Source organism: Sprattus sprattus (genome assembly GCF_963457725.1).
Source record: "Sprattus sprattus genome assembly, chromosome: 3".
Classification (NCBI taxonomy): Eukaryota; Metazoa; Chordata; class Actinopteri; order Clupeiformes; family Clupeidae; genus Sprattus; species Sprattus sprattus.
The window spans coordinates 41,844,952-41,871,505 of NC_137922.1; the positions used below are offsets into that span (position 1 = coordinate 41,844,952).

Here is a 26,554-nt window from a genome sequence, read left to right on the forward strand (position 1 = left end):
GCACACGATCACTACAGAATCACAGTGAAAACCAAAGAATTTAATCAGGCAGCTTAAAGGCTAAAGACATGTCCTGTTGTGGTGCTGCAAAATTGTCCTGTTGCATTCAAGCCTTATTCAAAACAATGATTATGAGTTGTACGCGGAAACATTCCGCTTTATATTGTCTGTGAATTGTTGACATATCCGGCCTAGAGTAACAAGCTAATCCATGATTGCCACTGTTGACACTAAGTCTGTCTGCATAAGCTTGAGGTAAAACAATGACAGATTCATCATTTCATTGGTTTGTTCCTACTTGTTGGCCCTAAGAAAGATTTGCAGACGACACAGCTAGATGTGACTAGAGGTGAACTGAGTTTTACACAGTATTTTTGTTGGTAATTGAATTGTTATTTTTAACGATTGACGGCAACATTTCTGAGTGAATGTGACTGTATATCTCACAGCTGCAACTTATATCTCACATCTCACAAGTCTATCCAGCAACTTTGTTTTCTCTCAGAAGTACTTCACATATCACAAATGTAATTTACCAGTATTTTATTTTACAAGACATATATTCATAACTGTGGCACTATCAACACACGTCAACATCATGTCTTAGACCTGTGACTACATCTTGGAACTGTACCTGTACCAAACTTTATATCTTAATATCTTTTAATTGTGATTCTAACTGTCTAGCAGTTGTGTCTTTGCATTTGCACCCATTCAGGAATAACTCAATTCTGAGATGTAGCCACAATTTTCATCTGTATAAACCTGTATACAAAGTTGCTGTTCTATGGATGAAAGTCAGAGTTGTGTGATATAATAATGTCTCCATTTTTGAGACATGGAAGTCATAATTATGGTCATAAATATGGTATAAATCACAATACCATGGTATATAAATGTGTATTCTAGTATACAAGTTCACTATTAGTATAGTGAGATTCTGGTGAAATATAGTCACAATTTTAAAATGTAAAGTTGCATTTTCGAGATGTAATGCATCTTTTTTTCTAATGTGGCATGTATGGTCCTCCATATAGCTATCCCCAATTTGAACAGCCCAAGGGTCACACTCAAATATATTTATTTTTGTTTTTCCTTAAAATATTTATACATTTGGTATTTATATGACATTCCTTAACGTCTCAATGGGATTCATGATAAAAAACAAAGATATCCAAGTACTGCCATTTTAACCATGCATTGTTCTTATATCTTACTACTAAGAGCAAGCTATGTTTTAGTATCATGGAATGTAAAACCAAGTAACTTATGATTTTGTTTTCTTCGAAATATTGTCTTCTGTTAATACTATATGTCCCCAAAGATCTAATGTCTACAGAATTTACTACATAAAAAAGAACCACTTAAAATGGGAACGTCCCCATTCTTACCAGCACTTGTGAATAACAAAATGTTATGTATATTTGACACAAGCGTTTTCCTTAAATACAATTTAACTGTGAAATGTACTCATGGTACCTTATCGCAATGTGTTGCCTATCAAATACGTGACACACATGGGACCTTATAGCTTCAGTTAGAATTTGAGATGTATGCCCAGACCTAGAGGTACAGTGCCTTAGCCCTATTGTGAGTGATGTTTATGTCTCTTGTTTCTATGAAAGTCGACCCTTTTACCCACAATAGAAAATAACTGGCTGAAAGAGATGACCTCTGGCTGTCTGTCTCATTGGACAGGTCACAGTATGTTATACAGTTATATGTTGACGTTTTATTTGTTGATTGCAGTGCACAGGACCCAAAACTAGTTTTCTCCTCAGCAGCAGTTTTGTGACATTAGAATGTGAAGCCAGCTAGCTATCTTAAGTATTCCAGAGAAACATTGCTTACGGCAGCTTTAACACTAAAGTTCAGTATCTTAAAGTTACAGTCCCTAGTAATTATCTCTGAATTAAGTCAGACAGTGTGCCTGAAATGTCAATTACATCAAACATTTAAAGTTTGTCTGATTAAGTTTATATATAATTAGAAAGTACGTAAAATCAAACTGTGAATCTACTGTAATGCAGGTGCAGTGGTCATAAGGTAATGTGAGGAAGATTCTTCCAGAAAGTGTATGGCTCGATATATAAACATCCAAGGGTTTTTGCTTCAGTAGACTTTGGGTTCAAACTGCAAGGTTTAACTTCATAGATGAAATCAGTAAAAATTTGATTGGCATATATGGTAAAGCGAGTTCTCCAACTGGTAATATGCACTAGTAGCTTAAAGTACATTTAGCATTTACATCTTTTTTCAATTTTTCTCATATAAATGAAGTGATCTTAAAGATAGATTTGTTTTGTCCTGGATTCTCATCGGTTTTTTTTCATACATTAGTCTACAGTCGCTCCATGACCAAAAAGTGAGGGGTCACCCTGCTGAGATATGTAATGTTGATATATAGTATGTTGAACAAGTTTTAAGAGTTTTCATTGTCAAATTATATTTTATAACGTCTTGTTAGTTTTGATGAAAATGCCTCTCACAGCAGGGTCACTACTGCAATCATGACCAGTAACAAAACTGAAGGAGTTTTAGAAGAATTATGAAAGGAAAACCTGAAGATTGGACTTGATAGTATCTCTAAATTATCCTTTTCAGAAAATGTCTTTGTGAATATGGAGGTATAGGTTGGCCAAATGCAGCTCACTTTGCTATTTCCTTTTCCTGTGTTTATTTGTGTATGACTGCTGGAACATGACTTTAAATCACACACTCTGCATACTTTTCTGTATTATCCTCCTAGCTCAGGTGTTGGGAGTCCATTAAGATTAAGAAAACCATTGTTGCTGCACAATCAGTTCATTTTTGGTGAAGCGTGGAGGTTTACGTTTGTTTGTTTGTTTATTTTCCCATAAAAATAAGAAATGACAAAGAGCTTCCTTATTGCTTGGCCACGGAACAGCTTTTACAATGTAAACCGTCTCAGTATTTTGTCTACACCACTGTATCACTATTAAAGAAAAAGAAAAAAAAAACAATACATGTAAACACAATGAAGTTCACATGATTACCCTTGTTTTTTCCCCCTTCTATTTGACATTTATATGACAACTCTTGGAGACTCAAATATATATATGTATGCACTGAAGGTTCAACCAATGCTTCAAGATGATATCATTTTCTAAAGTCAAGGTCTTTCTGAACCCTATAAAACCTGTGCAAGGTAAGATAAACAGAATTAGACAGAAAGTCTTATGTGTTAACTAGGGCCAATGGGGCTGTAAATAATAGGGGGGGTTGCGAGGAGTTCATCCACTGCATGTTCCTTACCACTAATAAGGTAGGGGAGTACAGCATTAAGACAGTAAATAAGACGCATCTGCATGTTTCAGACGTCATCACTGTTTAAAGGTCACTCATCACCACTGGACCTCCTGTTCTGTTAAGGAACAGCAGTAATGATTAGGGTCAACCTGCCCTTAAACGTCTATGGTGCATTGAAACATGGTGGCAAGGTAAACAACTGGTATCAGAGTCCACAACGATTTATGTGTATACAACGTTCTAGTTGTCAGACAAACATATTGCATGTAACAGTGTCTCAATGTGTGTGTGTGTGTGTGTGTGTGACAAACACACAGCAGTGTCACCCCTACTCACACACAAAGAGACAAAGGAAGACCCATCACTCAGCATCTTATGAAACGTATAAACTATAGGCCAACTCATCTGGCAAAAGGTGGAATCAGTGAAGCTATTATTTTAGTAATTCGCCCTTTGTAGAATGGCACCAACAGTGTGTGAGGATATGTTGGGGTAGATTGTGGTAGAGACACAGAGAGTAGAGCTAGAAAATAGGATGGAGAAGGTCATTTCAAAAATGGTTCTATATCAAATTGCTTTAATTTCTCATGTGAGGTCAATCTGACACAGTCCATCATTTTGTGGAGGGACAAACTTTTTAATAAAAAAGGAAAACACATTTTTAGTACCATAAATGACTCAATTAGGATTAGGATTCAGGCAACAAAAAAACGTTTAGCTCATATAAAAAGAGTCACGTTGACCTGCAATGTAATAGGAGGGTAAGTAAGAAATTAACCATACACCATCAGTTCATACACCATATATAACAAGGAATTGTTGTCATAACAACACCAAATAATGAGGTCGGCGCATGAAACACATTGCTGATCAATTTCCTTTATTGAGCCATTTTTGTATTTCCAGACCTTACAAAACAATGACAATAAGGTCACAAGTCAAATCCTAATTTAATTACAACTGACCTGCAGGCAGATACTCAGCTCATATCATTACTATGTGAACACTAAAACTTCATGGATACTTTCATAAATATATGTGAAGTAAATAGGAGGGGCTACTGGAATGCACCAGCGCTCCTGCTACAAGACATATAAGGCAAGATCCCTGCACGTCATCTTTTTTTTTTAATTCTTTCTTTTTTAATTTGCTATGGTTCAGAACATACATTTAAAATATTTTCACAGTGTGAACATACTGTACACCTTCTCCCTCAACCCTCAATAAAGATACAATAGAATAATACTTGCCCATAATATTACTTTGCCCTCTACTATTAACATTCTAATAAATTGCCATTTTTACATCATTTGTGTCTACCTCCTTTTAAAAGAGATTGTGTCAACATTACAGGTGAAGGTTTTTTTTGTGTGTTTTGTTTTTGACACACACACACACACACACACACACGCACGCACACGCACGCACGCATGTCAAAGTGTAGAAGAACTGAATTCATAAAACTGCTGCAGGAGCTTTCATCTCAAAAAGCCACAGACGGCACAAACGGAAAGCAGACCAAAAAACAACTGCCCTGTTAAAAAGCAAAGTTCAATGTTTTATATAACAGTAAATCATCTTTTATATGAATCAGTCAGGATGACTCACACCACTCCAGTGATATCCAAACCTGCCCTTCCTAGACTGCTAAACACTGTCTGCCTCTACTCCTTAGGATGGGACTGATCCAAATCTAACCATTTCACTGGACGCCTTCTTCCAAGACATTTATGCATCTACTTTGAAGGTAACCTGAATACAGTAGTTAAAAAAAAAAAAAAAAAAAAAAAAAAAAAAATGGGAGAACAAAAAAGTAAAAGAAAAGAACATTCCGTCGACACAAGCTAAGCCGTCATGCTAATTCTGTTGTTGGCATGCTGTGTGTATCAATATGTGGTTTTAGGTAAAGAGGCAGACTCCATTGGCCATCTGTACAAGGACTGGTGCAAGGCGGATGAACTGTGAAGTTTTACAATTGTCTTACTGTTTTGCGCTGATGAATATATAAATACACATTTACAATTTGTGAATTGTCTTACCACTCTAAGCATACACACACACACACACCACATCAAGTAAACTGTTCTGCGAAGGAATAGTCCTTTTTATGCGGCGTAAACATATTAGCATTTGTATACCTTGAGTGAATTCTGCATCTGAAAGGCAAACTCTTTTTTTTTTTTTTCTTTCTTTTAAAAATATTGCATAATCAGAACACATTATGAAGCCACAGTACACTTTTCGTTGTTACGTAACAATACTTTCGCATACGCATTAATTTACAGAAAAGCTTGAGTGTTTAACGTTGTGATGTGCTAAAACTCGAATGTGGGTTGGTCGGTGTCTCATTGACTGTACATTGGCATACTACTTTTACATATACGGTGACTGAAATACACGTGTGGATGGCTTATGGTTTTCCATTTGAATGTGACTGTTTTCTTATTTGGTAAATCTGTATTTGTTTACATAGTGTTCAAGTATAGATTTAACTTTTTTTTAATTCTCATTCAAGCAAAGGTGAATGATGGTGGTATCAGACAGTGAGAGTTCAAGTTTGGTTTTCTACTGATGAATGTCATGGGATGGCAAGATGGAACCTATGATTGGACACTACACTGTGTGAGAACTGTTGAAGTGAATATGACATTTAACGATCAATATTTGATGGACACGGATACCGGTATGAGAGTCATGTTTATTGCACAGAACATTTTGGGAATTCTTTTATGTCATTTGTTTGTTTGTTTCATTGCTGTTTAAATACGAAACCATGTCACTAAGCGATGCTGTGCACCCGAAAGGTTACCCAAGGTGACCCCTCGTTCCTTGGTCAGAGCACGGCAGCTGTGGGATCAGTCCCCGTACATGGGCGAGCTGGGTGAGGTGGGCATCTGATCGGAGATCCTGATCACATAGCTGGCCACATCCACCTCCCGTTCCTCATACATCTGAATGAATGGGTGCCTCTGTGGGACAAATGGCAAGTCAAAAACAGTACTGCATCCTCTGGAAGGGTATAGAATGCCAGCTTCTTTAGTTTTTTTATTGTTTGGATAACATAGTATTGTGCAGAGCCCCTTAAAAGGTCATGGTGGGGTTGATTTGTTTTTCTTTTAGCTGCTCTTCTGATCCCTCATAATACTTTGACATTCAGGGTTCCCAACCATTTTCCATGACTTTACGTACACTTCATAACATTTCCATACAAAGAAAAATCTAAATTCATGACCTTTCCCTAAAGTTCATGCCTTTTCTAGGCCTGGTAAATTTCCATGACTGAGAACTCACCACATTTTTGTGTGCCCTCGCAAAATACTTTTGCATTCCCAAACAAAACATTTTACATTACCTCACAATACTTTTGCCTTGCCCATGGAGCACAAAAGTATTCTTAGGAAACGCAAAAAAAGTATTGTGAGGTAATGCAAATATATTTAGAGAATGCAAAAATATTGCAAGGTAATGTCAAATATGTTGCGTGGGAGACCCAGAAGTATTGCAAGGAAAAATTGCTCAGAAAAAAACATTATTATGACCATAAGGGACCTGGATAGTATTGTAAGAGTATTGTGAAATAATTTAATTTCATACATGTTTACAAATGTCTAATGCTTATTCTTCACACATGTGTATGGATGCATGTATATACATTTACATATGAAGACATGATGAGACATGCATATATGTACATGAATCATGAATTGGTCTACTCTAAGGAGTAGAGGGTTGGGGGATATCATGCCAGGAATGGAGGACACCTACCAGAAGTTCTCTATACTTTGGCCTTTTCGATTCATCCTTCGTAAGGCTGGAGGTGAGAGAGGTGAAGAACTCATTAGTGATCACAGGTTTAGCACAGTGAACAAAGACTGCTTAAAGACACATTAGTGACCACAGGTTTAGCACAACAGGATCCTGCTTAGGCTAAGGCAGGTGCCTGGCAGGCGGGTAGGTAGCCGCCATGACGCTGTGTCTTTCCATGGTATCAATTGGCAATTTGTTTAGTGTTACTGGTCAGCAAGAGTGTGCTGTTCAAAACAAATTGCAATTGATAATAGAATTTGAACAAGTTGTCATGGCAAAAAAATCATATTGATATAATGACAGGACAAGCCTCTTCCACAAGATGGCAGCAAATCGGACAGGCAGGCAAATGCCAGACACTTTTAGAGATGATGCGAGGAAAGTGGTGGTGCTCACCATAAATTGACAAAGTTGATGAATTTTGGGGAGAACTGCCTCTCATCAGAGTTGAATAGCTGAGGGGGGTCCCCCTTGACCACCTGGGTCAGCTGGTCAAACACGCTGTTCCACTTAGGGTAAGGGAAGCGTCCTGTAGCCAGCTCGTACTAGGGGTTCAAAGTAAATGTGTTAACACACAACATACACTCAAATACAGTTAGTTGTAGATTGTACAACATACATCATATGCAGAACAAATTACTACAAACAGAGCTGAACACTAAGACATACACAATGCCTTAGAATAATGTTGACATGTTCGATGAAGGGCTATGGAGCTATGGAGGGGTAACACAACTCCATGGACTGGTTTTCTTTTTTTTTTTATCTAGCCATGCCGATATCAAATGTGTGGATCTTCTCTCTGGCACCTACCAGAGTGATTCCCAAACTCCAGACGTCTGATCTGACATCATATCCTTGCCTGGAAGCGCTGGGGTCTATTCTCTCAGGCTGAAACATACGATCAAGCATATCAGGTGTGAAGAATATTCCCATAAGGCCACACATCATTTATAATGGATCGGACAACAGTTGTTTCACAGCCTTATTCTAAACAAAATCGCCACTCCACACAAGAATTGGTGAGTACAGACTATGGATTTAGAGCCCTCTGTTGAAACATAATTAAAAGTTCAGGGAGACAGTGTCTGGCTGGCCGGTGCTTGACCTTTGAACCTGAGAAATGGTGCAGGAAGCGGAGTGGTTTCCCTTTTGTGCAATCTGTGTTGAAAAATATCTTCACTATACATCGTCCTGACTTCAAGTAATGAGCTCTTCCCACATCAGGAACGTGTGACAAGGTAAGTAGTTATATGAACTGAAGATAACACATGGACCCTTTAATGGGCCTGACATCAGCACTGCTTTTACAAACATGGTTACGGGTCACCAGAGGGAACTTTGGGACCTTTTCTCAATAGGAGGAAGAAGGCGCAGACCCGTCTGCGGTCAGACTCAAATTAGCACCTAGCCTTCACCTTCAACCATTCAAATGGGTCACAAGCGGGTCAAAGCTCTGACAGTATTTTGAGTTGGATACATCAACGGACATCCTTGCGAGGGAACTGGTGGCAAAGAAACAGGAACGTGAAGTTTAAAAACACCAAACGGTCACGGAAACACACAACCGCTCACCGCCATATAGGGCCTGCATCCGGCGTCTCTGGTCTTAGCTATGGAGTCTACCAGCTGGCCACTGATGCCAAAGTCACAAAGCTTTATGTTGCCGTTTCGGTCCAGGAGAATGTTGGAGGGTTTGATGTCTGAGAGGATATGAATGAACACAAAAAAAAATGACATGAGCCATAAATCTCAAGATGAAACTCTTGAGCATTTTCATTTATTAATATATCTCTTGAAAGGAACAAAAGCCACTTACCTCTGTGGATTATTTTCAAGTTTTCTTTTAAGTGATTCAGTGCTTTCACAGTCTGCAGACAACAAACGAAAGAGAATGAGTACGCCAACACCGTCAGCCTTTGGCAGTACTACATCAGTCTAAACAACAGCAAACAAGTGGACCAGCCTGTTGATACTTACTGCTAATGTTATTTTGCCAAGTATCTCCTCTGGAATGACATCATCTAATGCACAATATACATATTTGTAGAATTTGTCGAATGAGGTAGACATGAGCTCCATACATATCCAACAGTCACCCTGAAAAGGAGATGTGAAAGAGGGTCAGAGCGAATCTCACCTGTGGGGCAGGAAAAGCTACATAAACTACACAACATCACACCAAAGTCACCCTGAGTCATAGCAGTGCTCCTAGCTGATTTCCATATACATCCACATCACACACACACACTGACAATCACAAAAGTCCTTATTCCAATGACAACATTCAGTTCCACAGACCACTCGCACTACAGCAGTGGGATCGTACATGCAGTCATGTATTATCACACACACCCATTATCTATGATGACATGGGTGACATGGTCATTTGTCTCTATATGACTAGAGAACTGAGAGTGGGTTTAAGATGAGGCGAGGGGCCCTCACCTCTCTGAAAAGAGCGCCATAAAACTGGACAATATAGGGACAGTCGCTACTCCTCATGACTACATCCAGGTCCATCAGCAGCTGCTTCTGCTCCTTCTCATCAACAGTGGAGCGAATCCTCTGCAGAAAACCAAACCAACAAGAGAAGGATGAGGCAGCTAGCAAAGCAGAATAGTAACCTTTCAATTCCATCCGATTCAAATGCAGAGATCTGATAAGACTCCACAATAGTTATTCATTCACATATTGGAAGTCAATTGACATAAAATTGTATATAGAAATACAAACACAAAAACAAAATCACTGTCCAGAAGTAAAGCCAAACTATTTAAAGCAGCAATATAAGTTCTGTTCCAAAACTAGCACGCCAACTACCTAAAAGGCATGCTTGTTGCAAACACCACCAACAGCCCAGTTGACACTGATAGAAGCTTGCCAACACAATAACTGGTGTCTTTTGGCAGTATAGCTGCTAATGTCATGCTATAAAAGCTTTTCTTCCATTTTTGCAAGGTGATCCAGCCAGAAAACAAAGAACTACATAGTGCATATCCTGGATGGCTAGTGGGAAAGACACAGGTGTTTACATGACCATATGCTATCAAAATTAATTTGAGAATGGTACCAAAGCTAGTTGCCTATAAAACCATACGTCAAAACGTTTCAAATTGTTGCATAGTGTTACTTTAACTGGGAAATCGACACCATGTGTCAAGAGTCAAGATTAATAGAATCCCATCCATTTGTCTTTGTCTTTGCACATTTCAAAGGATGCAACCCAAAGGTTAGACACATTGAAGTCATGCCGGTGAGTCTGGGCCGCACCTTCACGGCCATGATCTGGTTGCTGGGTATGTGCACCATCTTGTTGACAGAGCCATAGGCGCCTCTGCCGATCTCGCCCAGGTCCTTCAGGTCCTCGGCAGTGAAGTCCCAGTGCTGCTCTGGAGAGATCTTCAGCTTCCCCGACGACTCGATGCTGTGTGTCCTCAGCCTCTCTCTACAAGCACACACAGCACACACAGACACACACACAGACACACATGTTTAAGACCGTGGTCATTCGTCTCTCCTGATTCAGAATGACTTTTCTTTATCACACATTAGTTAGAGACTTCAGCTATGACACACAGATGTCACATATTAAATAATTAAATAAAGGGTGTCATACAACTCTGCTCTTTTGTCTATGGCTATCTGCAGTCACGTTGTGATGCAAATTGTTCAACAATAAAAATAAAATCAAAAATTACATATGAGGGTTTTGGAATGGAGGAGTCACAGTAGATTGGGAGATTGGGAGCCTTGTGGTTGGTTTCATTGGAGCATTGGCAAAGGTTAACTTCAGGGCTCTGCGGTTAGCTATAAAAGAGAACAAAAGAGAAAGCAGAAAGGAAAAAAGGAGAGAGAGAAAGAGAGAGACAAAATGTTGCAAAACACAAAGTAAGTGATTTATGTTATTGTGCACACATAGTGTACAAAAATAGCTGGTGCAATTGTTAAAGGCTGCATTCTATATTACAGAGATGGATTTCTTAGTTTCATTCCTAAGCAATAAGAACTGTAAAGTCTTCAAAATGAATTTTGATAGAAGGTTCAGCCATTCCCAATAAGTACACAAGGAGAAAGACATGATTGCACATAGATCAAGGATGATCAGTCCTCCGACAGCAGACTTACTCGGCTGTTGAGACCAAAGTTGAGCAAATGTCCACATTCAGAATCAAATGCATTAGATTAGAAGTTATTCTGCAACTTGAGTCTGCCAGGAGTCTGACAGATTCTCAGGTAGAGGACTGAGCATCCCTATCAGACATCTGAATCCTATGGTCATTCCCCACACGTAAAGAGTGAGAGATGACAGAACACACAACTGAAGAAAAGTTAACCATGGCACCATGACACAGAAAATGCTTCTCCTACTTTGAGGACCTCCCAGACAGGTTAATCTGAAACCCTACCATGAAGAAGAAACCTTTGTAGGCATGGCATTATATTTCATGTGACCACACAAATAAAGGAGCCAGTAACAGTGAACTATGTCTTTTTGACTGGTGTCTTTTGGATCTTTGCTGGTGACGATTATGTGTGAAATGATCAGCATCTACAGATCATGATGACAGACTTGCTGTTGAGAGTGTTTTACTCATACACACTTGTGCTCTGCCCAATCATGTTTGCAGACATATTTAAATTGAATATACATTCAATGTACAATACTAATACTAATACAATACTAATAAGAATTTATTCACAGACACAGCAGGAGTCGGAGACTACAAGCCCACCAGTGGTTGAACACAATTATACTGAATAGCAACATAGAAGAACAAAGAAACAGATCAAACTACAAGTGCTACTAATGCCATTATGAGGCTGATGAAACAAAATGAATGTATTTCTATGACAAGCAATGAGATGGAAATGACTGCCCTCTAGCAGCTTAGTGCTCTGAGGGGATCTCAGGGTGGTGTCTCAACTCAAAATGATGGTAGTCAGTTTTGAAGCATTGCAAACAAACAAACACACGAAAATATAAGTACCTGTTTCATTTTGACATCTCCAGCAAGTGTTGGAATCTGAAACGTCATAATAATATGTATTATCTTGGCGATGGAGAGTTGCAGCTACCAGGAGACAAGAAACACTCAACATATAGACTACGATCAGAAATAAATACAGGCCGGGGAGACGATTACTGTCCTGTGATTTAGTATGACTTGACTTCCTCCATATTTTTTTTATAAAGACAATAACACATATCAATGAAGCTACGGTTCCGTGGGCCCTTATATTGAAAACATTTTCATGCATTGGATTCTTGCATCTTGTTGCAACCCATTGAGAATCATGCAACAGACGTAGGCTAACCACAGCTACGAGCAGAGAGATACCATACAGTAGAAAACGAATGAGCTAGGCACTGGGATAATCATCACACTGACTAGAACGGCACGCTTTCGAATTAAATATATCAAGTATTAGCAGAGAGCACTGCAGACAAAGGAATAAAATATACGAATAGCATAACAGTTTGCTAGCCACAGGCCTATGCGGTGGTGGTAGGCTACATGTAGCAAAATGGCCAAAAATCGATCCGTGAAAACTCAATCGAAACCATTTAAAAGGCCCACAGCTATCCCATACTTTCACCACATGAACGCAAAACGAATGGTAACATAATCGCCACTGATCACCTAACACGCTAAACAAAATAACAAGGCCTACTCATTGATAGGTAGCGACACTGTATCACTATCGTTACGTTGCAGTCGTGACAGTGTGAGCATACTTTTTCCAAGTACATTTTCAGAGGAAAATTCGAAACGAAAAGTGACCGTAAACAGTTATCTTACCCTGCATGTTTGTCATTGTTGTTAAATGTTGAGCCTGCGTTTGGTAGTGTTGTAGTATGGAACTTGCGTTATTGGTCTTACTGCAGGAGGAGGTTGTTGAATTGGTGCTAGGACTGGGAGTCGCCATTGTTGTGTTTGATTCCAGCAGCACTGTGGCTGCAATGCAGGGAGTAAACTTCACCCTTTCCAGACAAGATAAAAACGCAGCTACCCCACGTCCACGTCTGTTAACGCAAGTCACGGAAGAAACATTAGCTATGACAAAGATGGTAAGGGGTTAAAACAATTTACCGACGCGGGACACCCAGCTTCGGCACTGGGTATTACACTGTCCGAAACACAGAAGGCCAAGTTCTGAGGCCTGGTGGGGATGCCAGGTTAGCCAATATTCCCCGTTATGGACTCTTCCGCATTAGGGTAACATTATAAAGTGTTACATACATCTGTTCAAATAACAGACGAATACGTGTAGGGCTTACGTAATGGTAAATAACACAAAAAGGAATGTGATGTAGCCTATAATATTTTAGAATGTAAGAGCGTGGTTCCTTGCCATTAATATCTGACAAAACACTCACACCGACTAGACAGTCCAACTTCCTTGCCTCCCTCATATAAATGTCACATTTGAATAAAAATCATGTTGTTCCAAACACTAACAGACTGCTACCAACTTGCATAAGAGGACAAATCTGATATCTGACCAGACCACCAGTATTGTTTTGACACATCTGCAATGTGTGAGGACGTTTACATGACATGGAAGTCCAGAAGTACAAAATCATAATTCGTTTTTTGTCCATTTTTCCCCTTTTTAAAATGTGTAAATACTAAAATATATACAGAATATGCAGAACAGAAATACATGGAAAATAAATGTCAGACAAGCAGTATCTCTTAAAGATGTATTCAGATTTTATTAATTCACTTAAAATCATTCCCCTTCTTCTACATTCAAGTGCTTGGTGCGGTGCAATCTATTAATCCAATCCTTGACCAGTCTTCTTAAAGGTATTTTACAAAACCATATTATTAATAAGTTAGTTAGTAATAAGACATATGTTTTAAACTTTGTATACTTTTTTGTAAACAATATTTGTAAAGATGTCCATCACCTTTCAAAAACAAATGTTACATTGGTACTTAAGTGCAATTCATGACTTCAATAGGTTCTGTTTCTACATACAGAACACCCACCATTTACATTGCACATCAGTTTAGAAGGCCAAAATATACTGTGTATAAACAATAGAAGGCCTGAGTCAGAGAGAGTTAAAATTCCTTATATCCTGCTACATCAGCAACATACAGCAACCAAATATTTCATAAATATGAGAGCTCACAGCCCGAGGTCTTCCAAATGCCCTCGATATAAGGACAGCATTTTCTTCTTAAAGAAGCAATGTGAGGTCAGAAAGCCCTTATATCATGTGCTACATAGAGCAACCTCAAAGATTTCCGGGATATGCAAGCACACGGTCCGAGATCCTCCCGCTGCCTTTGAGGACCATGCGGTCCGCGTACACGTACATGGTGCCGAAAGCATTGCTCTCCGGCGGGGTCTCAATGACCCCTTCCAGCGTGAGGTAGTGGATGCCAGAGGCATCTCTGTGGTAGCCGCCATCGTGGTCGTGCCCAGCCATGAAGCACACCACACTCCTGTGCGACTGCAGGATGGAGAGGACCTCGCTGTAGTTCCAGGCCAGGCATATGGGATCAGTGGAGTCTGGGTGTACTGGCAGGTGACCTGCAAACAAAATCAGAGATTCCGATGTGGAGTAGATGGGACTGTTTTCTGAAATATCAGTTGTCACAACAAAAGGGTAAGGTTGTAGGTGCCAAACAGTGGCATTAACACATATTCTGGTCAGATCACATCCCATCTTGTAAAGGCACACTTAAAAAAAAAAAGTGACTGTTACACCTGTTGAAATTATTAAGGTTGTAAGTACACGCATGACAACAAAACCTGAATATGACTTTGATACATTATTATGTGTTGGGCCATGTACATGCAATACTTTTTTGTGTTTTGTTGCCAACGTACTTGCAACAGTAACTTTCTCCTGGGCCTCATCTGCTTCACTTAGCACTTTGTCGAGCCACTCCAGCTGGTCTTGACTGAATCCTCCATTGAACTTGACAAATCTCTGCTCCAGCCCTGAGAAAACTGTGTAAAAACATAATAAACACAGGGCATTTTGGTTTCATGCTGTCAAACTTCTTAATGGTTGGTTGTCTTGCACTGTAAAAGGACATGGTAGTTACTAGTTACCTGGGGGATGGTTGAGGTCTTCCTTATTGTTATGTTCTTTCAGTAGTTCGAGTGACTGCTTGAACTTTTCACTTGCCTGCTCGCGGCCTATGACGCTCATATCGTAGGCATCAAGCACAACAAATCGGAAGTTGGGGGTGGGGCTAAAGTGGTATGCGTAAAACTCGTCAGGATCCGAGACGCGTTCTTGGTTGGATTTAGTCAGAGCCATGGATTTAGTGTTAAGTAAAGACGAGAAAAGCGCGCCCCTAGTGAAATTGTAAAATTCGTGATTTCCCCACACGTGATGCACTGCCGGGCTATGGTTGAATTCTCTCAGAACTCTATCCAGTGCGCATTGAGAAGCGTCGTATTTTTTGTTAAATCCATCGATTATATCCCCAAGTTGGAGAATGAAACTAGGTTTAACTTTGTCTACATTCCAGCCCTCGTTCGCTTTCTGCAACAACCGGAGACTGTTTCTATAGTACCGCTTTCTTGTCTGTTTAAAATTAAACCCGTCATCTATGTCAGCATATTGAATATCAGCAATTATTCCAAACGTAAACAGTGGCGGTTCACAGTCCTCCATGGTTTCCGTTGTCATTCGTTTTTTTAGTAACACTACTCCAGCTTTTGACCACTTGAAAAGCTTGCGAGTAAAAGGTCGTTTCATAGAAACCTACCTTCACAACATGGTAACAATGATGAAACAAAGCCAGAACGAAGCTCCTGCGTAACTGCTGACTCACTGTGCCAAACCGTTTTTCATAACTTTAAGGCTTTGTCAAGGCATGTCAGAAATTCTACCTATACAAACCACGTTTATCAGCGTTCTGAAAGTTCAGTACTACATAACCGACTGTGCTGGATCGGTCTGTGTGAACCTCGACCTTCCTGTTTATTTTCTAGGCTTGTTTACAAGCGACTTTCTGCGCATAGTTTGCGCAGAAGACTGCGGTGCCTAAACTCTGGTTATTATCTTATGGTAGGCATTAAGATCTTTAAACCTTAATGTAGTCACATCATTTGTGTGTCACTTAATAAAGTCATCTAATACATTATATAAATTACAAATGCTCTACTATATATTGTAATAATCTCTGTCGGTAAACCGCCTGGAAAACATAATGTAGCATAATTTGCACTATTTGTTGAAAATGAAGCAGGGCTAATGAGAAATGTTAATCTCGCGGTAGACACTACTAAGTTTTATCCACATGGCACTGGTTCATCAAAGATCAAGAGCAGGGACGTCACAAAATTAACGTGTGAACAAGCTGTTGTTGTAATGCCCACTTAACGACACTAGATGCTACTATTGGATAACCAACGTAATGACCAAAAGGCCAAGGGTTGTGGGAAAATGTAGGCCTTTGAGACGGTCATTTACGAGATTGTAATTGCTTTTGAAATCTAAAATGGTAGCATTCAAATATTGCAAAGGACAATTGCAAGCGGAAAAAGTACTCACTAGCGTAGTGGGAAACAACCGATAAGGCATGAACTTCCAATCACAAACAAATCGGTATACTGTATGGAGGACATCTGAGATCTGAAACTGAAGTGCCCTGGGATTTCTCATCTACACCTTGAAATCTAACATTCTTATACCCAAATTAACATCACTACAGAAGATGTATTTAAGTACCAATATAAAACAGACAGCATCCCAAACTATCTTTTTAAACTAAATATTTCACCATCTTTCTAAACTAAATATTTCACTTTTCAGTGGTAAGTCTATATAGGGTTGGCCTACAACTCAACTTGACATCTGAGCAATTACTGCACCAAGACTAGTTACCTTGTATAAAGTACACCCTCACCCAAACAAGGGCAAAGATGATCCAAGAAAGGCACCAGAGAGAGGGAAACAAACAACAAGGCTGTTGAAAGGTATTACCTAATGTTATGGTTATAGTCACAAGGACTTTAATTGCTACTGGAAAAGCACCTAAGACATTCCTAACTCAATACCATAAAACCCACAACTGTGCATTCACAACAAAGTTACCTTCTATAGTTTTTAGTTTCATTTGAAATTACATCCAGAAAACATTCATCCTTTGTTTTAACATCATATAAACGGATAGTTTGAATCCAAAAAAGAAAACCCATCTTACACACAAGTCTACTACGATTCTAGAGGAATTGTTTTTTTCCCCAGATAAAATCCTTTTAAATGAATGGTGTAACAGATGGTTAATGGGCTAGCTGTGTAAGGGGATTGGCAGTGTTAGGATAGTTTTGCCTGGACAACCTGACAATTAATCTTATCATTTATCATATTCTACAGAGCCCCCCTGATGGCCTTGGTGGGAAAATATTACTATGTTGACACAAGGTAGTTATGCGTAGCCACAAGGCCGGGAGTTAAAAAGACATGGGAATATAATAACTAAATTGTTGCCACGTCTTAATAGTGCATGGCCACAAGTTACGCAATCTCTTGTTTACTGACAAAAGCAGAAGAGTTTCCCTAGGGCTATTGGCATGGATGAATTAGATTTAATTTCATTTTATTTTCATCTGTGAATGAATTATAATGATATCCTGCCATCTCTTGCCTTACAGCGGTACAGCACAGTGTCAACATCAGTAAAAAAATAAAATAAAAAAATTAGCTGCTTAAAATGCACGTATTACATGCATACAACATGCAAACACTGTGCATGTCATGGACTTCATCTAACAAGAGCTGGAAGGACCTGGGAGACAACATGGCAACAGGAGGATGCATAATAAATGCCAAAAGAGGGGGATCAGTGCAAAAAAAGGAGACAGTATTTTGCTCAAGGACAAAACTGTATTTGGCATGTTGATTCAATTTCAAAGCCCTATGGAATTGGCATCAATGGTAAAGTCATCTGGTTGAAAGCAGCATGCACAAGTAGCGACCCGTGTCAGACTGGTGGTTGTCCTCGGATCATCCGAGCGGATCTGTGAACTGAAAATGTGGTTATGCTTTCCTTCCTTCGCCACTGTGCCACTGACAACAGATCTGGACCAGGTTTCCCAAAAACAAGTAATTAATTGAATCCCTCATCCCTATCTCCATTAATCTTCAATTATATTCACATCTGCATCCTGAGGTAAGATATTATTACCGCTATTTTAAAAGATCTAGTCAGTTATCCAAACAGACACAGTCCCTAAAACAGAATAAAAAAAAAATACAACAGACATGTTTCCTGTGACCCAATCCAAGATTTTATGTGAGTTTTGTAGTGAAGTAGATTATGTAGGCCTCTGGAAATGTATGCCTATTTGATGGGAATCATTTGATTGCAGTCTTATGATAATGGGTTAGGTCAATTAAGGCTTTGATAATGTTGATGTTTCTTGATGAATATTCATTGTGGTTGTTCTGAGAAGATTTTTATGTTTCACCTTTTCACATGATATGGTCACCTTTATCAGGGGCTTCAGTTTGACACACTTTGTCTGCACTAAGGCCACACTGTGGTGGAAACGTTTGCGATCACTAGTCATTAAATACATGATCTCATTACAGCTCAAACTAATTAATATCTATTTGATTGGTCCACTATCATTTTGTATTTATTTTTTTTATTTTAGGAAGACCTGGCTAAGATCAAGGCAGTGTAACACCCACCGTCCCAGCCAACAAAAGAATTCCAAAGAACCCAGTGCCATCCCTGACGTGAAACTATGCCACAGCTGAGGGATTTGGAGGATTTCTGTGCCTGCAAAAGGATGTGCAAGTTCCTTTCATCCATCCCTTGTTACAAAGACTTATTTGAACTCTGTACGATCATGTTTGAGTCAGACCTTACTTTCCCCACAAACATACCACAAGCTCAAGAATTGTATGTGGCTGTTCGCACACATGATAATAACTTGGGCGAACAAGATTAAAAACATCATCTTATGAGACTTAGGGGCTCCATAGAAGGTTATATGAAACATGACTTTTGCTGCTATCCTATGCTAAGACTGAAAAGTAGGCTTTGTAATTTGGGTATGCAATTCTAGGCAGAAACTGTCAGAAAAGATGGCAAGGCTGCAGCAGCATCTCATACAGTGCTGAGCTCAACAGAGCAGAACTAAAAGACGACGAATGTGCCGGCTGTGCATCACTTTAGGAAGAGAGAGAGAGAAAAACGAACTTTACTTCGGTAGGATATTTTCAGTTGCAGAGCTGAAGCTATACGTACTATATGGACTATTTACAGGCTAAAACATCACACACGTTGTCACACACTATCAAGGCTAGGCATCAAAACATCCTCGATGTGATACTGTGTATGACATGAGCTGCTTTAAACCAATGGAGCACACTGCTACATACAGCTAACATTAATGATACAGTGTTTACTACATCATAGGCCTATTGATAAACCAACAGAAATATTGATAAAGCCTAAAATTATTTGAGAGTCTAGAATGTCTCTGTAAGATAAAAGGGCAACGAATGCGTTTCTATGATGGTTTTTATAAAAGGGGTCATACTCTAATGATAATTAAGAGAGAGAGAGATAAAATAGTTTGCATGTAAAAAATGATTTGCTGTGTCCGATACAGCTGGCTGCAATATGATATGCTACCGACAGATATTGTTTTACAGACGGAGAAGATGGGCTATTATAGTTGACAAAGCTAAAAATATTCTGTAGGCTATGTGAAGTTGACCGTGCCAAAATAATCCAGAGTGTACCCTGAACATGTGCACTGTACGGAGCCCCTTACTTGTGGCCACGCAATAATGTTTTCCACACCAATGTCACCAGGGAGGCCACATAATAGTCCTTGGAAGATTAAATATAATTTTAGTATATCTGAGGCCTGACAAGCTTGCAAGGAGAGAAACGAGGACCATTACCATGACCAACAATGACCATTATCATCTGCCCTAGACTGCCTTTTTAGATCAGGTGAAGTTGCTTCTGGTCGATGACTCACTTTCACCATTTGATATTTATACCCCGCCATGGAGGCCCTGGTTACTCAGAAGTAATCCAGGAGATTTGCATAGCTTGTTCACTGTTTCTCTCCTTGGGTTAGAGCAAAGTCAAACAAACCTTCCAAAAAAAAGCCATGATTACAAGGGAGAAACTGCTCAGGCAGCCAAACATTTCGTTCTTCAGATTTACATCAGTTTAGTGTGCAGCCTTTGCTGATTATTTGTTGATACTGTTGGGATATGCAGGAAACACAAGCACTAGGCCAAAAAAAATGGACAGTGAATTCAGTTTTGTAAACACATGTAAGTTTTAGACGATGTCCTTCTTCTGCTATCAGTAGGTGAGAAACTCCAGGATTAAAAATAACTCAAATTTAATCTCCCATCTTTCTCCCATCTGCCTTGATTTATGATCGGGTTTCAAAGTGACAAGGCATTCTAAGGTCTTCCAAGGCACACAATGTTTCCATGTGTCATCATGCGAAAACATTGACATATCAAATCAAGTCTGCTAAGGATCTTACTGTTAACATGCTGAAAATTAGCATCAGCATCTGCAGCTCAATGGTCTATTTGACCCGGTCATAGCATGTATGTAACATTCATTTTGAAAATGTGAAGGGCTAACGAAATGACAAAGAAAATGGCCACCAAGTCACCAAGTACAGGTGCTTTAAGTTATAATAATAATAATAATAATAATACTTTAAACTTATATAGCGCTTTTTTAGGAACCCAAGGACACTTTACAAAGGTGAAAGCCAAACAAAACTAACAAAGTAATATGCCTTCTATTGAACTACACAGCTTTTATAAGAGGTACACCTCTCCATGCAGAACGCATGCAAAATAAATGGCAGACTGGGATGTCAGTTCCTGGGAATTTCCTAATATGTTAACACAGTTCAACTGTGATAAAATGTTAGTTGCTGATGTTCAGGAGAGTGCTTGACGCAATTTGCTTTCTCGAAACACATCAAGTTTCGCAGTAGCCATCAGAATTTAAAGAGCGAGTATGAGTAACACCAATAACAGCGAAACGGCTGTGTTTATTGAATCACCGGCGGTCATTTACATTCAGTTAGATTCACCAGCACTAATGGTACTTAAAGGGAATGCCACATAGTAATAAATAATGACTGTATATAGTTTCTCTACATCCAAAACGAATATCACCATCAACATCAGAAATGTCTCTTAATCCCAAGTCAACTTGACGGGATAAAGCAATGAGCTCATCTTCTGCTCCAGTCTTGGCGGCTGAGCAGGAGAAGAATTCATCCTCAACAAATCCACCTCGAATCAAAGGGGAGTACATGCCGAAGCCTTTTCCACTACCAGCCCTCTCCGGATTAATCTCAAGGGGTTCAGGGAAGATCCTTCAGGAATTCCGATTTGAACGAGTGGCCTGCTGTACCTCTTTCTTTGGCCAGTACGTGTAAGATTAAGAGCACATTACTGATATCTGAGTTATGGTCCCAAGTCTGCAAATCAGCTGTTTTCTTAATTGGAGATTAAGACTGTTATTTTTGTCTTGAGTTCATGCTTCTAAAATGAGCACATTCATTTAGTTGTAATAACATGGATCAAGCTGAGAGGAGAATTGATGAAAGAAGTTAAAAGGTTTACATGCACGAGAAGCACAATCTGACATTTCACGTAGGTGTATTCTTTGATGGTGTATGGAAATGAAAAAAAGATTCCATCCTGATAATGGCGGCTTTCCGCATTAGGAACAGACTTCATGTGATTAAAACTATCTTTCATGTGATTATAATCTTTTATGCATACTAACTGGGCTTTTTTTTTTGTTTGATGCCACATCAAAGTAAGGCCCCATAATATGCCCTCGCGAGGTCATCCGTTTCGGGCTTGTCTCAACACAGGGTGTCAAACACTGCCCACTACGGATTTATAACAAACCCTTCAAGCCATGTTTTTATATGGCATACCAAATCCTCACCCCCACACACACACACACACACACACACACACACACACACACGAGAAGCTTTAATCCAAATTTAGTGGTCAATGATGATGGAGGCCTATAAAAGCAGCTGGGGTTGTAGAGGCAAATGCTATTTGATCGGAACATCTTCAGGTATGACTCTTTCCAGTGTTAATCAGTCTTTGGAGTTTCTATGATATACTGTTCTACTAGACAGCACTTGAATCCAATATACCTGATGTGTTCTTTACAGGGACATCACATTGGATTTCAGGTGATTAGAAGAAAGAGGTCAAATTAAGGTGAATGAACTCACTTTAGTGCCAGTGGCGCTGCTGTCTATCCATATAAAGGCTCCAGTAATGACTAAAATGACTAATGACTAAATTGACTAATGACTAAAAAGATTTTTTGTCTTCTCCTCAGAAAAAGCAGCAGCCATGAGTTCGGACGCAGAGATGTCTGTGTTCGGCGAGGCCGCACCTTTCCTGCGCAAGCCGGAAAGGGAGAGAATTGAGGCACAGAACAAGAAGTTTGATGCCAAGACGGCCGTTTATGTTTCTGATGCCAAAGAGCTGTATGTCAAAGGCACACTCCAGAGCAAAGAGGGCGGCAAAGCCACCGTGAACACTGAGGCGGGCGAGGTGAGTCGGCAACAACAAACATTAACAACAGCTAAAGTTGTTGTTGTTGTTACTGTTGGTGATATACTAATGTACATGCCACAAAGTTTACAGTAACTCCCTCTTGACATGTACAGACTGTTACAGTAAAAGAGGACGAAGTCTTCCCCATGAACCCACCGAAATATGATAAAATTGAGGACATGGCCATGATGACCCACCTCAATGAGGCTTCTGTGCTGTACAATCTCAAAGAGCGTTATGCAGCTTGGATGATCTATGTGAGTTCGTCTCTAGATGTTGTAAACATTTGCCACAGAACTACTCACACTGAAGTGTTATTTTTTTATATTTGAAATAACCAATGTGGTACTCATGGTTATTGTATTGCACATATATTAGCTATGCTGATCCAACTTGATGTTTTAGACCTACTCAGGACTCTTCTGCGTGACTGTGAACCCCTACAAGTGGCTTCCAGTGTACGCCCAGTCAGTCGTAGTCGCCTACAGGGGCAAGAAGCGTCAGGAGGCCCCCCCTCACATCTTCTCCATCTCAGACAATGCCTATCAGTTCATGCTGACAGGTATGTGGCATGCTAGCTTTGGGAACCACAACAAAAGTTGTTAGTGATGGAACTTTTGATGTTTCCAAATGTCGTTGTATGCAAATACAATGACAATAAAGGCTTTTTTTATTCTATTCTATGTGTATTGAAGAGTACATAGAGTTCTTCTTCTTCTTACAGCCTTTTTTGGTTGTATCTCTCCAGTTTTTGAGCATGTGCCAGAGTACTTGCACAGGGCACAACACCTGCCCTTGTATAGACTGTTGCTGCGTGAGGCCCGATGTGCCTTAATCCATTTTATCATGTTTAGCTTTTTCATGGTCATAGTAGCATCATGTCATCGTCATAATTCCTCCCAGACAGTAAGGTCTGTTGAAATGAATCTTCATTTAGAACAATTCTTATTTTAACATATGTGCCATGGCACATTCTACACTCTTTTTAACAGACAGGGAGAACCAGTCAATTCTGATCACGTAAGTAATCAAGTAGAGACACATTCACAGTAGAATATAATGATGATACATTCTTATAACTTAGACTTATATTTTTTGTTGGTTTTGTCCCATAATTATCACGCAGAGGAGAATCCGGTGCAGGCAAGACTGTGAATACTAAGCGTGTCATCCAGTACTTTGCAACAATTGCAGTGTCTGGTGGTGACAAAAAGAAAGAGTCTTCAGTTTCTGGCAAAATCCAGGTGAGAGAAACGTCCATTTGACACTGGAATTTTTTTATCTTTCATCAGCACAGTGAGAATGGAATCTCCTATCCTTCATCAGCACAGTAATTAAACTGTAATGCGTGTTGTGCAGGGAACGCTGGAAGATCAAATCATCTCAGCCAATCCTCTCCTGGAGGCTTTTGGGAATGCCAAGACAGTCAGGAATGACAATTCCTCCCGTTTCGTGAGTGGATCATAAACATGCTTCAGAATCACCACATCTGGTGTGGTGGAATTGGCTTGTTAATTTGAATAAATAATGTATTAATTATAACATTGCATAGTTGCTATTTTATCAGATCTATAGATTATTTTCTCTCTCTCAAAACTTCAGGGCAAATTTATAAGAATTCATTTTAAAACTTCAGGAAAACTGTCTTCCGCTGATATTGAAACTTGTGAGTATTCCACTGTCATCCAGGTTTTTTTTTTTAAAAACTAACCCTTACCTTTCATAACCTGTGATACAAAATAACTGCTTCATTTTTTCAGATCTGCTGGAGAAGTCCAGGGTCACATTCCAGCTTTCCGCAGAGAGAAGCTATCACATTTTCTACCAGATCATGTCAAACAGAAAGCCTGAACTCATTGGTAGGACACAATTCCTCTTTAGCTCAGCAAGAGCCTGTTTAACGGATATCATCACTTTAAAATAGTGGAACACTGGAAGTATTTCAATGATTATTCGTCACTCCTAACAGAAACTCTTCTCATCACCACCAACCCTTATGACTTCCCATTTGTCAGCCAAGGGGAACTCAGTGTTGCCAGCATCAATGACAGCGATGAACTGATGGCCACAGATGTGAGGAAAAGTTATTTCCACTACAATACTGTTGAAACTGTGTGAATGTAATTGTTAATGTAATGTGTGTAAGTTAAAATGCTCAAAATTCTGATTATACATTTTTAGTAGTAGTAGTAGTAGTACTAGTATGAGTAGTAATAGTAGTAGTAGTAGTACTAGTATAAGTAGTATTAGTATAATTATTATTATTAGTAGTAGTAGTACTAGTATGAGTAGTAGTAGTAGCAGTAGTAGTAAAGGAGGAGAAGGATGAAGGAGGAGGTTAGAAGCTTATAAGCAGCAGTAATGTGTGATTGTTGGTATTGTCTTCTTTCATGTGTGTTTGCACCTCTAGAGTGCTGTGGACACTCTGGGCTTCAGTGCTGAAGAGAAGATAAGCATTTACAAGCTGACTGGAGCAGTGATGCACCATGGGAACATGAAGTTCAAGCAGAGGCAGCGAGAGGAGCAGGCCGAGCCTGACGGCACTGAGGGTAAAAGAGACATACCAAACTCCATCAAGAATTGATTCATTCACTGTTCATTTGTCATTGTGTATTTTTTTTTGTTCACCAAATTTGGGACAGTTGCTGACAAAGCGGCGTACCTCATGGGCCTCAACTCGGCTGATTTACTCAAAGCCCTGTGCTGCCCACGAGTTAAGGTCGGAAATGAGTATGTGACCAAAGGTCAAACTGTCCACCAGGTAAGCCGTGTGTGATGCCTGGAATTTCTCCACAGATCGGTCCACGGTACATTCTGAGGGAAATGACGAGGCTGTTGGTAATCACTTGCAGGTGTACAATTCCATGGGAGCACTGGCCAAGTCAGTTTACGAGAAAATGTTCCTGTGGATGGTGATACGCATCAATCAAATGCTGGACACCAAGCAGCCCAGGCAGTTCTACATTGGCGTCCTGGACATAGCCGGGTTTGAAATCTTTGATGTGAGTGTTTGTTGAATTATGGCCTTGTTTAAAGACATGCCATTTAGTAAAGATATCTCCCTGTGACCGACCGTGTGTTTGTGTGTGTGTGTGTGGGAGGGAGGGACATTTTTCATTATTATAATTTTTTTAGTATAACAGTCTGGAGCAGCTGTGCATCAACTTCACCAACGAGAAACTGCAACAGTTTTTCAACCACCACATGTTTGTGCTTGAACAAGAGGAATACAAGAAGGAGGGGATTGAGTGGGATTTTATTGACTTTGGGATGGACTTGGCTGCCTGTATCGAGCTTATTGAGAAGGTAATTACTTTAGTCGTTATTTACATTCAGAGTACGCACTCATTTAAAACAATATGGCCCTGTTTAACACTGTTTAAAAACATGGTACTTTGTTTTAAAGCCAATGGGGATCTTCTCCATCCTTGAAGAGGAATGCATGTTTCCCAAGGCATCAGATACCACCTTCAAGAACAAACTCTACGACCAGCATCTCGGCAAATCAAACAATTTTCTAAAGCCAAAGGCGGTGAAAGGCAAGGCGGAGGCCCACTTCTCCCTCGTGCACTACGCTGGCACCGTGGACTATAACATCACTGGCTGGCTGGACAAGAACAAAGATCCTCTTAATGAGACGGTTGTGCAACTTTATCAGAAGTCCTCCATGAAACTGCTGGCTTTTCTTTACTCCAGCTATGCCGCTACTGAGGGTATTTTATTTTAATGGTTATTTTCTAGAATCTTCCTTATCAGGGGGCCTATTGCTGGGATAATGATAACGTTGACAACCTTCTGTCTCTCAGAGGTTGCACGCATTTTTTGTGGGTGTATTTTAACATTTTTCCATTGCTGTTCATTATGTTCAATAATCAGTTTTGGGGGATTTGTGTG

The 26,554-nt window shown here is 39.6% G+C and overlaps 3 protein-coding genes across 3 annotated transcripts in view; 1 reads left to right on the top strand and 2 right to left on the bottom strand.

The window, feature by feature from the left end:
* Window positions 1-5,056: 5,056 nt before the first annotated feature.
* On the bottom strand, window positions 5,057-13,194 carry map2k4b (mitogen-activated protein kinase kinase 4b). The gene is made up of 12 exons (XM_080834965.1): window positions 12,882-13,194; window positions 12,069-12,104; window positions 10,779-10,887; window positions 10,351-10,525; window positions 9,526-9,645; window positions 9,058-9,177; window positions 8,897-8,948; window positions 8,653-8,780; window positions 7,891-7,968; window positions 7,474-7,622; window positions 7,036-7,081; window positions 5,057-6,239 (listed from the first exon to the last, which is right to left on the bottom strand). Exons 1-12 carry the CDS (start codon window positions 13,006-13,008, stop codon window positions 6,126-6,128), a joined length of 1,254 nt encoding a protein of 417 aa, XP_080691091.1. The 5' UTR covers window positions 13,009-13,194; the 3' UTR covers window positions 5,057-6,125.
* Window positions 13,195-13,835: 641 nt separating this feature from the next.
* On the bottom strand, window positions 13,836-16,011 carry adprm (ADP-ribose/CDP-alcohol diphosphatase, manganese-dependent). Its single transcript, XM_080835846.1, has 3 exons — window positions 15,157-16,011; window positions 14,929-15,051; window positions 13,836-14,628 (listed from the first exon to the last, which is right to left on the bottom strand). The coding sequence occupies exons 1-3, from the start codon at window positions 15,809-15,811 to the stop codon at window positions 14,330-14,332; spliced, it is 1,077 nt and encodes a 358-aa protein (XP_080691972.1). The 5' UTR covers window positions 15,812-16,011; the 3' UTR covers window positions 13,836-14,329.
* Window positions 16,012-22,453: 6,442 nt separating this feature from the next.
* The window catches only part of LOC308362767 (myosin heavy chain, fast skeletal muscle-like), a gene marked incomplete at both ends in the record, with an annotated part of 30,156 nt that continues 26,055 nt past the window's right edge, over window positions 22,454-26,554 (top strand). Inside the window, 14 exons of the mRNA XM_080835494.1 lie at window positions 22,454-22,657; window positions 22,774-22,917; window positions 23,066-23,222; window positions 23,653-23,680; window positions 23,787-23,904; window positions 24,020-24,112; window positions 24,263-24,326; window positions 24,421-24,519; window positions 24,630-24,733; window positions 25,071-25,209; window positions 25,303-25,421; window positions 25,513-25,662; window positions 25,796-25,966; window positions 26,067-26,373. Of these exons, the coding sequence (XP_080691620.1) occupies window positions 22,454-22,657; window positions 22,774-22,917; window positions 23,066-23,222; window positions 23,653-23,680; window positions 23,787-23,904; window positions 24,020-24,112; window positions 24,263-24,326; window positions 24,421-24,519; window positions 24,630-24,733; window positions 25,071-25,209; window positions 25,303-25,421; window positions 25,513-25,662; window positions 25,796-25,966; window positions 26,067-26,373 (1,897 nt within the window). The remainder of the gene's footprint in view (window positions 22,658-22,773; window positions 22,918-23,065; window positions 23,223-23,652; window positions 23,681-23,786; window positions 23,905-24,019; window positions 24,113-24,262; window positions 24,327-24,420; window positions 24,520-24,629; window positions 24,734-25,070; window positions 25,210-25,302; window positions 25,422-25,512; window positions 25,663-25,795; window positions 25,967-26,066; window positions 26,374-26,554) is intronic.

Bases quoted from the DNA above. Each gene is read 5' to 3' on its own strand.
- adprm (XM_080835846.1), bottom strand. From the start codon at position 15,811: ATGAAACGACCTTTTACTCGCAAGCTTTTCAAGTGGTCAAAAGCTGGA. The intron at 15,052-15,156 runs GTAACTAGTAAC...GTTTTTACACAG, and splicing joins AGACCTCAACCATCCCCCAG to TTTTCTCAGGGCTGGAGCAG. The intron at 14,629-14,928 runs GTACGTTGGCAA...TTTTGTTTGCAG, and splicing joins GGAGAAAGTTACTGTTGCAA to GTCACCTGCCAGTACACCCA.
- map2k4b (XM_080834965.1), bottom strand. From the start codon at position 13,008: ATGGCGACTCCCAGTCCTAGCACCAATTCAACAACCTCCTCCTGCAGT. The intron at 10,888-12,068 runs GTACTTATATTT...TCTCTTTTATAG, and splicing joins GAGATGTCAAAATGAAACAG to CTAACCGCAGAGCCCTGAAG. The intron at 7,969-8,652 runs GTGAGCGGTTGT...CGTATGTTTCAG, and splicing joins GATGCAGGCCCTATATGGCG to CCTGAGAGAATAGACCCCAG.